General features: G+C 38.7%; 1 protein-coding gene across 1 annotated transcript; it reads left to right on the top strand.

Annotated features, from left to right (window-relative positions):
* The first annotated feature begins 1,480 nt into the window (after positions 1-1,480).
* Positions 1,481-2,352, top strand: LOC104427756. Its single transcript, XM_010040798.3, has 2 exons — positions 1,481-1,879; positions 1,951-2,352. Exons 1-2 carry the CDS (start codon positions 1,770-1,772, stop codon positions 2,288-2,290), a joined length of 450 nt encoding a protein of 149 aa, XP_010039100.2. The 5' UTR covers positions 1,481-1,769; the 3' UTR covers positions 2,291-2,352.
* The last annotated feature ends 10,139 nt before the right edge of the window (positions 2,353-12,491 follow it).

Below are 12,491 nucleotides of genomic sequence, written 5' to 3'. Positions count from 1 at the left end.
GCCAAGAGACTGGCTGCCAGGCCCTGGAGAACGGACGGGTCGGAGACATGTTTGGAGGTGCCTGTGGTACGAGGAGGCCAGAGATTCATTTATGGCAAAAAAGAAATCATAAAAGCTAAATTTAGGAAAAATTGATTAAGATATACGATTTTGTCCGCGACTGATATGGAAGGGTTGCTTTACTTGCTTGGTTCATCGGAGCGGCTTCTAGTTCACTCTTCACCCGCGTTTAAGTCGCCCCCATTTTGTCCATAGTAAGTGTTTTCCAGCGGGAGTGGGTGTGGTGAGATCTGGGCTTATTAGTTTCGTTTGCATGCGCGTGAATCTCTGTGATTTCGAGTTGATTTGGGACGGTTTCGTGGCTGAGTTGGGGCTCAGGCCACAATTCGCAGCCGGACATGGCTCGTGATTCATGGTGGTGGTTGGAAGCGAGGCGAGTCGAGGCATGGGGTCATCGAGGCTTGAGGTGGTCCTAATCTGTGCATCCGTTGACGATGTTCCCTTAGGGCAACAACCCATAAAAGGGAAGAAAGGAAACAAGCCAGGAAAGAGGTGATACGGTTGTTTAAGGAGGGAGAGGGACGGGTATCAGATTAATATATATTTTTACAAGAAACATTTCATTTATCTTCACGGATATCAATAAAGAAAGGTAGTCCAACTGCAAGTCAAGACAAATTCCAAACAAATCCTAAACAAAACAAGCTCCTTAAGAAGATAAATTGTCAAATTAAGGTAAGGAATTACATGTTTAAATAATAAATCTGTGATTTCTTTATATCAAAATTGGCGGCCAATCACCGAATCTATCCTCAGTAATGAGCTCACACCAAGATTTCAATCTGTTGCTACAGCTTTGCCTTCTGGTAGTGTGTGCATAGATTTGATGTCCTCAATACTATCACCATTTAAAGTAACAAAGTTTAAAGTGTATAGATTCGATGACATGATCGTGAAACCGTCACGAAGCTCCTCTGATATGCAAAAAACCTAAATCTAAAGTAAATTAGGATAAAAACCTTCCCAAACGGGAGGGAGAAACTTCTAGATTTAAACTAGATCGGAAAAGAAAAGCTCATCAGAAGAGGATGAAAGCAAGAAATAGTTCAGCCAAAGAAAAAAGAAAAAAGAAAAAGGGGAGGGGAGAGAGATGTAGCTCAAACCTTTCTACTCATTAAAGTTAAAAAGAAAACTGTGTGAAAATGAGAGAGAGAGAAATTAATTAAGTAGCCTTGAATAATCAACTTCTTAATTAAGTACACGACGCCATTAATTTTTTGAAGCGATGGCATAGATTGACTATTATAGTATCTTTCAAGGAAAATTACATAATAATCTTTTTAAGTGAGTTATAATTTTCTTTTCTAATTTCTCGTCTCTTTGTTAGCAAGAACTTTCTCTCTAATCTTTACTGGTCAATTTTTCTTTTCTATTTTGTTGCAGGGATTTACACTAGAAAAATCAAATACTTTGAGACATGGGTTGTCGCAAATTAACTTAAAGTTTATCTCCACTAAGAAAGTGGGTAGGATCACTCACGAGAAGATGATAAAGGGGTCTAATGAAGAAGGCCCGAGAATGATCCACCTAGTGCGGCGTCAACATCTGTACAATCATCTAGGGCCCTGCAAGGTCCGCCATTGCCACTGAACCCAAGGTCTGGCCTGAGAGTCCTGAGAAGGTCAAGCTTATCATCAAGCAAAACATGATCAAGAGGGCTGACTGCCGTGCCAATAGGATGGTCGGCCGTGTCAAGAGGGCTGACCACCATGCCAAGAGGACTCGAGGAAACTGTTGGCCTCTCTAAGGCACAAGCTCGAAGCGGCCATGGCGAGGCTGGCCATGATGAAGGAAGACGCCATGAGGAGATCATCGAGCTGTATGTATGGTGGTCACATACCTGCAAATGATCATATGTGTCATCATCATCAGATGCATTCCTTGTTTCAGGATCACTGCCTTTTTGGTGACCCCCCGCTTGGGCAAAACTTCCGCCGCACTGGAGGGGATGATGCTCTTGGAGACGTCGTCGTACGGCCCCAGCACGGGCAATCTGTCATTGGGAGGTGCTCCAAGCTTCGGGGCGTGCTACAACGCGCTGATGGTCCAGCCAGCCAGCCCCGCCCCCCGAGCTGGCCCCCGTGACGCTAGGCGATCTGATCTTGACCAAAATGATGCAGGGCTTCTTCACAGGGGACTCACCCATTTCATTATTATCACTGAGCTTCTGAGCGACGAGTTTGATTTACTTCGTTATGCATTATTAAGCAACTTCAGCCATTTCCTTTAGGTGGTTCGTTTACAATGTATATGTATGTCAACATTTATTGCTGCAGTAAGGTTTTCTGTTCACATGAAATTGTTTGGATGGGCAAGTGAGGAGTCATATAATTTTTTTCCTTTTGGATTTCCGAAAAGATGGAAAAAAGGGAAGAAATTAATAAAATTTGACTGATTGACGTCTGACGGCAAGAATGTATGAGATTAAGGAAAATATGCTTTATTGGAAATCACTTACGATTCTATTCTAATATATAGCCCTTCTTTATTTTTCTGTCTGTATATTTTATAATAAACATAAGCATATTAATTGTTCATATTGTAACGTCGACTTAACTTGCCGTCTTTCTTATTGTACTAAAGTTCTACGTACATCGAAAATACTCATTTTTTTTAAAATAATGGAAAAGAAAAAGGAAAAGTGAATGGAGTTAAGTGCGGATATGTGTTGAAATCAGTCATCATATTTCACACTTCGGAAACATAAAGATCGATGTGAGGCTTTCGAGGATACTAGAGGGCCATGGCTTTTGCATCTTCAAGGGTATGTCTTACGACTGAACAAAGACAAATGGCCACTACAAACTTAAGTAACTTTCCACTTAACATAAATTTCCATCCTGTGTTGCTTTTTGCAGTCTGCATTAGTCATTACATCGAAGATGTAGGCTTTGCATCGTGTGTTTTTTTTTTTTTGCATGTACTCGTCAATTAAGAAGCATTAGTTAACACAAGAAGGTACTTCCAAGACTTTGAAGTCGAGTCAATTTGACTGAATCTACCCGTATGACTTATTTATCTTGCATTATTTTATATCAACTTTTAGTTGAATATTATTCTTCATATGTTTGCTATTAAGTATAACGAGGACAGCAGAGTTAATGAATCTTTCCAGAGTTATAGCTGCTTACCTGTGTCCCTTTTTCGCCATGTAATGTTCTTCGAACTTAGTAAATGTTAAAGTTGATAGTCTCATCCGAAAAGAACATGAACCGAATTTTCTTAACAAATTTAGACATGGTCATATTCTTTAAGTCCATCTAACAGCATGTTTGTGTCTTGAAGGACAGTGATACTAAAGATCATCTACCGTGCTTATTACTATTGGAAATAGCTAATACTCATCTTTGGACAGTGACAATTAGCTTAGTTTTGAAATTGGGCGCAGTTCCATAACTATTAATGAGTGGTTCCATGACTTCTTATAGGTATAGGCATCCCAAGTAATTCAATCTTATGGTTCTTACTGCTAATTCATATAGAGCAATCGAATTGACCTAATTAGCAATCGAAGCTGTATGCATTATATGGACATAAAGCAAACGGTCAGGATCATTCAATATGATGATATAAACACAATACCAAGGCAAATCCCTCCTCAGCCTACAGGGTATTAGCAGCCATTTCCAAATATTGTTCCCCACCCAAGGGCAAGTTCTTACTCATCCTTAATTTGATTTGTCTACCATTATAAACAATAAATTCCATATTATCTATGGAATTTGAACTTGAACTCTAAATTGAAAAAATCAGGTGGACGAATTTTCCACCTCTAAGGAAAATCACTATGATCTCTTATTAAAAAACTTCACAATTCTCCCTTTGGGGCTTCAACTCTTACATAAAAACGGACTTAATTGGATTGACTTTGATATGGAAACCTACTAAGTGACAACTTTCAAATTCAGAGAAACCCTGGAATAAAAATGGGTAATTCTGAACCAAATCCTGTCATCTTACATTGGCATTAACTTGGTTCTTCTTTCTTTCTTTACCCTCCTTTTAGAAGTCCAAACACCTGCTGAAGACTTCAGCAATAATTCTTGCAGTCTCCGACCCATAAAAGTACAGGAGAGGAGGGCCTACTCCCACTTTCAATTATTTACGGCCTTGTACCATATATTTCTATTTAAATTTCTTTTATTTGATTTTGACTTTTCAAAAATCAAATTTTCCCTACTTCTATTTAAACTTGCCGCTCACAGAATTATAGTATAAAAAGGTGACCTCGAACAAACCTATGCAATTTGCTCTCTACATGTGTCGTTTTAACTAATGTTTCGCATAGCTAGTCTCTTTGAATTTTACTTAACACATTAATATATATCAATGACACACAAGAAAGACATGGATCCCACATAAATTCAAATAATCGATCGTTATGCATTTTTCACATTTAAATTTGTACCTTTGATTTTTAAAACATTTCAAGAAGTGTCATTTCTATTTATAATCGATGGGCATCTTAGAGAATATCTATTGATAAGACTCTCCAATGACGAGAATTCGACCGGACGTGATTTTCCAACCAAACTTTATGAAAACGAAAAAGAAGGAAGAAGAAAAATTCAAAAGTGAGGCTCATATAGTAAACGACCACAAATTTTCCTCGGCAGTCTCCGTGTTCATGTGTCCCCATCGCACACTTTGTCATCCTAGACCCGGTCAACGCAAGCCTTCTGCAAACTTTGGATCGAAATCACGTCAAATGAAGGAGGAGGGAGCATTTTTCACTGTGCTTCGAAAGAAAGTTTCTAGAACATTTCAATGCATATTATTCTTATTCTTTTTTTTTTTTTGGTAAAGCATATTATTCTTATTCTTCTTGGGACCAAAAACCTAAAATTCTTATTCAAGAAAGTCGTCCGGATGATTAGTGTGTGTCGAGAAAAGAACAAGTTTTCTGGCTGAATAGTGCACGTATTAAAGGTATGGTATTATAGTTTTACAAAATCAAGTCAACGTGACATGCACGAAATCCACGTATTTCCATCAAACTTCAGCTTTATTAAATTGGTGTCCATGGCATAGTTCATTCAGATTAATTAATGCTAAGACGGCAATAAATATGTTCAAATATATTAGGGATCTAATTGGATCAATTGAAAGTTCTCGAAGACATTGCATATTGGTCAAAAGTGATACAAATGAACAAACTGAAAATTCAAGTATGATATGACACGTCAATAAAAGTTTACAAATGACTAACACCAATTGACAAGAGTTGTTGATGTGGAATTTAAGTTATGCAATGTTGAGATAGGGCGAGCGATCGAACAAAATATAGACGGAAGAAAAAAATAAATCAGATACCGGATTTACGTGGTTCGATCGTAAAGACCTACATCCACGGGGAGAGCAACATCGAATTTCACTATAGATCAAGCGATTCAAGGAAATTACACACTCAAGTCACTCAAACACTTTTTGGTATTTCCTAAGCCCCAATTACACCCAATAACGCATACAGTGTTTAGCCCCGAAATTATTCACGAAATAATCTCTCAATCTCACAAAGGAACTACACACAAATCTTACCTCAAGATTTGTATCGGCTACAAACACTAAATCTTCTTGGATGTAATTGCACAAATGAAAATTAATGACGAAACCCACGTCAAGCACTCGCTTAGAAAAACGGTGCTTCAAGAGATCTCCACGTTTGCCATGGCGTGAAGACCACGTTGCTCTGCTCGCATCAAGAACCACGGAACATCAAGCACTCACGTGGTGCTTCAATTTGTGGCTTCGCTCGAGAGAGTCCGACGAGCACAAGTTATATATATAACCACCAGAGAATTGCATGCATGGAAGAAACCGAATAATACAAGATTCGGTCAACATGAAAGAAATATTTGACTTTCCTTTTTGGCTTCACATGCAAGGGACGTTGCAGAGGACTCCATCTTCACGATTCGGATTCCGCGGCAATTGAAGAAAACTTTGCTTCAATTTATTTTATATTTCTTCTACTTGGGAAATTTTACCGACAAATTCGGTTTAACAAATCATTATCCAAATTCAAACTCGAGACATAATTTAACAATCTCCACCTTGGGTCGACGTTTGAGCCATATTGCAATCGCTTCGTAAAAATTCAAATTCTGCTGCTACTTTCCCATAGCCCTCGATGGGCTCAACCGCCACAGATATCATCCAAGTCCAAGCCTCGCTTGAACTTTGCCATAACTGAGGACCTCATCAGAATACCAACTCCACATGCACCTTTAACTGCTCCGCAAGGATTTTCTAACATAACCTCCTCAATCGCAGATAAAGCAAAACCATTGTTGCATCCATATCTATCAGGAGATCGAAAACGTACCTTGTTAATTTCAGCAGTTACAGCAACCGTTGGCTCTATAAGCTCCACCTAGCTACAAACACCATCTGTGTCGATTACTTTGTTAGTACCTGTACTCACTACCTTAGGAGTTTCTGGTTGCAACTCCACCTCAAGCTGAACACCGTTCAGATCCGTATTAACATTGCTATAATCACTCCTAGCTAGAAGTATTGGAGACTCATCAAGGGTAACTTCTCTGCTGTTAACAGGTGAATTTATATTTGGGCACCACAACAGATCACCTCGCTCACCTTGTGCATAGCCATGGAATATGCACTTTGCCCGCCCATCGAGCTTACCATCACTCGCTCGAAAATAATACGGGCAACGTAACATTCTAATTATAGAATAACCAGCAACGTTACCTGACCACACTTTTTCAGGAGTTTGCCATTCAATAGCAGTTGATGGGGATCTATTCACCAGGCAGCTTACCGTACTTAGCACATCAGTTAGGATTCTCCTAGCAATACCAGCACTAGAGATAATTTTTCGGGCCATCTCTAGTAATGTTCTGCTCATCAATTCTGCAAATTATTGTGATTTACTGGCACTAGTGCGGTGTTTCACTATGCCCTCTTTCATGCAGAATTTATTTGCCAGCTTTGAGCAAAACTCCATGCTATTGTCAGTCTGCACATGCTTGATTAACTTACCAGTCTCCATCTCGATCAAAGCTCTTGACTGCAAGATCCTGACACCAGCATCAAACTTGTGCCTTGGCACAAACACCCAGGTCTTCCTCGAGCAGTCAATAGACTCTCGAACAGATGCATCCGACGTCTCTGCAGCGAAATTTATCACGGTCTCACCTTGAAGTTTATACAGGCCATCGTGCTTGATTCCTTTCATTATCACCAAGGCACCTCGAACAACCTTTAGAACTCCACTTTTTGAAGAATACCTGCAACCAGCTGAATCTAGGGCACCCAAGGAAATTAAGTTCTTTTTCAATTCTGGAACATGCCTCACTCCAGTCAATGTCCTCACAATACCATCATGCATTCTGATTTTAACATCACCAACACCCACAACATCGCACTTAGCGTTGTTCCCTAACTGGACTTTACCACTACCCGTGCACTGATAAGTGATAAACCAGTTTCTATTTGGTGTGACATGAAAAGAACAACCAGAATCCATAACCCATCCATCAAGCGATGAATCATTAGTGACAGACAAGACATAATCAGCATTATCTGCTACAGCTGCAACATTATCTGCAGAATCAACCATAATTCCCTTACCCTTCTCATTCTTCAGCTTAAGGCAATCTCTTCTAAGATGCCCTCTCTTGCCACAACTCCAACAGACAACATTAGCAGTCCTAGATTGACTACGTCTGTTCATATTAGTACTACCATTACCCACGCGTGTTACAGAACTTCCTCTATTTTCATCTACTAGAGCAGTAGATACATATTCGCCAGATTCTTTTCTACGAATGTCCTCGCTCAGAATCAAATCTCAAACCCCATCAAACGTCAAACTTGTTGACCCAGAGGAATTACTAACAGCAGTAACGGTAGTATTCCAACTATCAGGCAATGATGATAATAGAATTAAAGCACGTACCTCATCTTCAAAATCAATCTCAACTGAACTCAATTGACTAACAATCACATTGAATTCATTGATATGATTTGCAACTGACGCACCTTCTTTCATCTTTAAGTTAAATAGACGTCGCATCAAACGGACCTTGTTGATCGCAGAGGGCTTCTCGTACATATCCGACAGGGGCTTGCATCAAATCAGCAAAGTGGTCTTCTCCTTCAGGATGTTAAACGTGACATTATGAGCCAACGTCAGCCGAATAACACCCATAGCTCGTCTATCCAGCAAATCCCAATCAGCTTGCTTCATCGTCTCTCGGTTTCTCCCAAATAAAGGCAAGTGCAGATTCATCGGTAAAGATAATCTTCAATCTGCATCTTCCAGAAACTAAAATCCTTCCCATCAAATTTGTTGATTCTCACTTTTACTTCTTATGTCGCCATCGATTCGCTTCAACTCAGCCAAACCTTGCTCTGATACCACTTGTTGAGATAGGGCGAGCGATCGAACAAAATATAGATGGAAGAAAAAAATAAATCAGATACCGGATTTACGTGGTTCAGTCGTAAAGACCTACGTCCACAGGGAGAGCAGCAGCAAATTTCACTATAGATCAAGCGATACAAGGAGATTACACACTCAAGTCACTCAAACACTCTCTCGGTGTTTCCCAAACCCCAATTACACCCAATAACGCATACAGTGTTTAGCCCTGAAATTACTCACGAAATAATCTCTCAATCTCACAAAGGAACTACACACAAATCTTACCTCAAGATTTGTATCGGCTACAAACACTAAATCTTCTTGGATGTAATTGCACGAATGAAAATCAATGACGAAACCCACGTCAAGCACTCGCTTAGAAAAACGGTGCTTCAAGAGATCTCCACGTTTGCCATGGCGTGAAGACCACGTTGCTCTGCTCGCATCAAGAACCACGGAACATCAAGCACTCACGTGGTGCTTCAATTTGTGGCTTCGCTCGAGAGAGTTCGACGAGCACAAGTTATATATATATATATAACCGCCAGAGAATTGCATGCATGGAAGAAACCGAATAATACAAGATTCGGTCAACATGAAAGAAATATTTGACTTTCCTTTTTGGCTTCACATGCAAGGGACGCTGCAGAGGACTCCATCTTCACGATTCGGATTCCGCGGCAATTGAAGAAAACTTTGCTTCAATTTATTTTATATTTCTTCTACTTGAGAAATTTTACCGACAAATTCGGTTTAACAAATCGTTATCCAAATTCAAACTCGAGACATAATTTAACATGCAAGGCAATTAACTACGTAATTTAATTACTGTGTTGGCATTGGTCAAATATGAGAGAGTGCAAAGAGGTTTATTTAATCATTGGGGTTTGTCCCAATTATCATCCTTTCTATATGGGAAGGGGGAGGTGGGGGGTTCGAATCCCCATCTTCTTAGGGAGACTTGGGTGGGGATGATTTAGTTTCAAATATGGGTTTCGACTCCTATATCCTATAAGGAGCAATCTTTGTAATCAATAGATTACCAATAAGTGCAAATTCAAATGGTATGTCTAGTTACAGGTCAGTCACCTGACTATTTCATCTTAAGACATACTACTAATTCCTTTGAAGCTACTACCATTACCAAAGGTGGCTTGCTTCTTTGCTTACGGCAAACCCGATGGATCGGATCAATCTCCTTCAAGCAAGTAAAAGCTAGCAGTCATAGGGTAAGCCCTTTTGTCAGCCATTGAGCAAGTGGTAGCTAATATTGAAAGAGAAGAAGCCATTCCTTTGTTGCTTGTGTTGGGAAAATAAGGTTTCGAATTGAGTAGAACAATGAAGTCAGATCTTTAGAGTAATTGAGTCGGACTTTGAGATGTGATATCACTTTCATCAACAGTCGCACTATTTAACAAGATTTATAATTAATTTTTTTTTATAGAAATAAATTTGAATTTTCAATAAATAAATAAAAATAATGATCGTCGGTTAATGCCAAATCTCGTCCACGTGCGCACTCACACCTTTTCGATTTGGGACAAGGCACCTATTCATTTGTTTTATAAACAAACTACCAACAATCCCCCACTTTTGTTTATAAAACAAAAACAAAAAATAAAACGTTAGAAATATACTGCCAAAATTTCTGTGAGATTAATATACTACATAAAGGTCTCTTCGAGTTAAACCTTTACTTAATGCAAGTATCTCAAAGCTCTATCAAAGTGACAAGTAGCTCGGCTTTAAACTTGTACTTTTATATGATAGAACCGGACAAACCACACATACATTAACCTCTTGTTTCAACGAAAAGTTCTATATTACTTTGCTGGCCTTGTGCTTAATCCTATTTCATGAGCTCTCTAGAAAACAACCCTAATTTTCGTTAGAAACGGCACCGCTTCTAAGCTCATATAGGTGAAGTATCTACCATGTGTTTTTTTACTGTTAACACATTACAAATTTGTACTATACTTCATTAAGAATTCAATTCAACCTACAAAATGTAACAGACGATACTGACTTCTCATATCAGGGCTACATCATTATCAAACAATCACATTCAATAACTTGTTCTTACCCATTAAACCTTGTAACTAGTGATGTTCTAGAAAAAGGTCGAGTTACCATTATTGGTGATTTTAATTAAAGGATTTCAGTCCCGTTTCTTATGAAGTCATTATTACCATGTCTCTTGGTAAAGCATTCGTCAAAGGATCGGCAAGTTTATTACTTAACCTCACGTACACAATTGTCATGGTACCATCTTTAATTAATTGTCTCACATATTTATGTCTTAGACTAATATGTCTAAACTTACCATTATAGGTGCTATTATAAGCTCTTGCCAAAGTAGCCTAACTATCACAATTGATGAAATAAGAGGCATAGGACTAGGTCATAATTTGATATCCAACAACAAATTCCTAATCCATCAACCTCTTTCCCATTTGCTACTAAGCAATTATATAAATTTCATAGTTGAGTGAATTATGCACATTTGTTTCTTGTTTGCCCAAGAAACAACACATTCACGTAATGTGAAAATCCATCAAGAAGTTTCATCTACCACACTTGTAATCCAAGTAGCATCAGCGTATCCTTCTAATATAGCCGGATTATTATAGAACAATAAGATAACTCTCACATGTTCTATATTTGGATTATTAGTATTTACTCAACTTGCATATACAAAAAGTAATATCAGGTCTAGTATAATGTATCGCATACATTAAAGACCCATAGCACTCACATTAAAAACTCTCCACCAAGAATCAAATGGAGTACTTATATATTTAAAAACAAGATGTTTAAATCTATACAACATCTTCTCCATGTAATCACTTTAGCTCAAAGAATAACCCCCACTATTTTTTTTTTTTAATTTTAATACTTAAGATAGTATCTGTTTCACCCAAATCTTTCATTTTGAAAATGAATGTCAGATACTTCTTAATCTCAATGATTCTAGTCATATTAGTTCCAAAGTCCTCTTCAGACATAAACCCACTTCAAGAATATTCCAAGAGGTAATTAATTGAAATTATGCATCATCAAATTTTCATCCTCGATGAAATACATACATCAAAATAGAAAACCAATGCAATTCTACTCTCTTGGCTCATTTATGCTATTCCATAGAATTCAAATATATGAGGGGCAAGGACAGCAAATAGAACACATTAGAACCAAATATGGGACACCTGAAAAACCCATTTGGTATCTCCAAATTGCCTCCATAAATAAAGCACTACATATCAGCCCATGCATGTAACAACATTCTCTAACAATTCAGTAAACGCGAGCGAATCGAGTATCGAGGTATCAAAAGTGCATAAACATACCTCATTTCTTCATGATATTAAATTTCTTGAGCTCTCATATCATCCTTCTCAGGACCCACCACATCATAAGAAGGAAAAAAATTCCATTGCAAATCTACCTGATTTGTCAATGGTATCTACGATGTGACGGATTCCCGAACATAATGGTTGAATGTTGCGACAACAAGAGATCTTCACTAGAGGGGAATCGAGAGTCGATGAAGAACTTCCCTGACACCAACGCTTGAAGCATCTCATCAATTTTAGGCTCAGGCAAAAGCCGCTTGTCCTTCATCTTCAGAGATATCTGTGCACTTCCTCTAACTTTCCACTCAAAGAGTCCATGATTCAACACAATTTGATTGGGTGCATTCAATTTTTTTTGTAACCCAGGGAACTTCCGTGCGCCGCTTCACGATTGGAGTAAACCCTGGAGGGAGTAGAGTCACCACAACCCTTGCTCCCCGGGTAAGTCGTGTGTTCCTTCCCAACAAGGCAGACGACGCAAGGATTCGAACACTAGACCTCTCGCGAAAGGAACCAGCACTCAACCACTACGCCGCCACCATGGGTGGTTATTGGGTGCATTCAAATTTATCAACAACAAAACCAAGAAAGTGTATCCGAATTTTGACCTCAAAACAGGCAAACACTTTAACAAAAACCAAAAGACAGTCATAATTTCTCGAATGCAGGGCCAAAAAAGGACGTGCTTC

This window comes from Eucalyptus grandis, chromosome 11 (genome assembly GCF_016545825.1).
Source record: "Eucalyptus grandis isolate ANBG69807.140 chromosome 11, ASM1654582v1, whole genome shotgun sequence".
Classification (NCBI taxonomy): domain Eukaryota; kingdom Viridiplantae; phylum Streptophyta; class Magnoliopsida; order Myrtales; family Myrtaceae; genus Eucalyptus; species Eucalyptus grandis.
The sequence above is the reverse complement of the archived record's forward strand: the minus strand, read 5'-3'. Positions and strand labels throughout refer to the sequence as shown.

What these genes read in the sequence shown, in the direction of transcription:
- LOC104427756 (XM_010040798.3), top strand. Translation starts at nt 1,770, where the DNA reads ATGCCAAGAGGACTCGAGGAAACTGTTGGCCTCTCTAAGGCACAAGCT. An exon ending in CATGAGGAGATCATCGAGCT is followed by an intron (nt 1,880 to 1,950) that starts GTATGTATGGTG and finishes TCCTTGTTTCAG; the next exon opens with GATCACTGCCTTTTTGGTGA.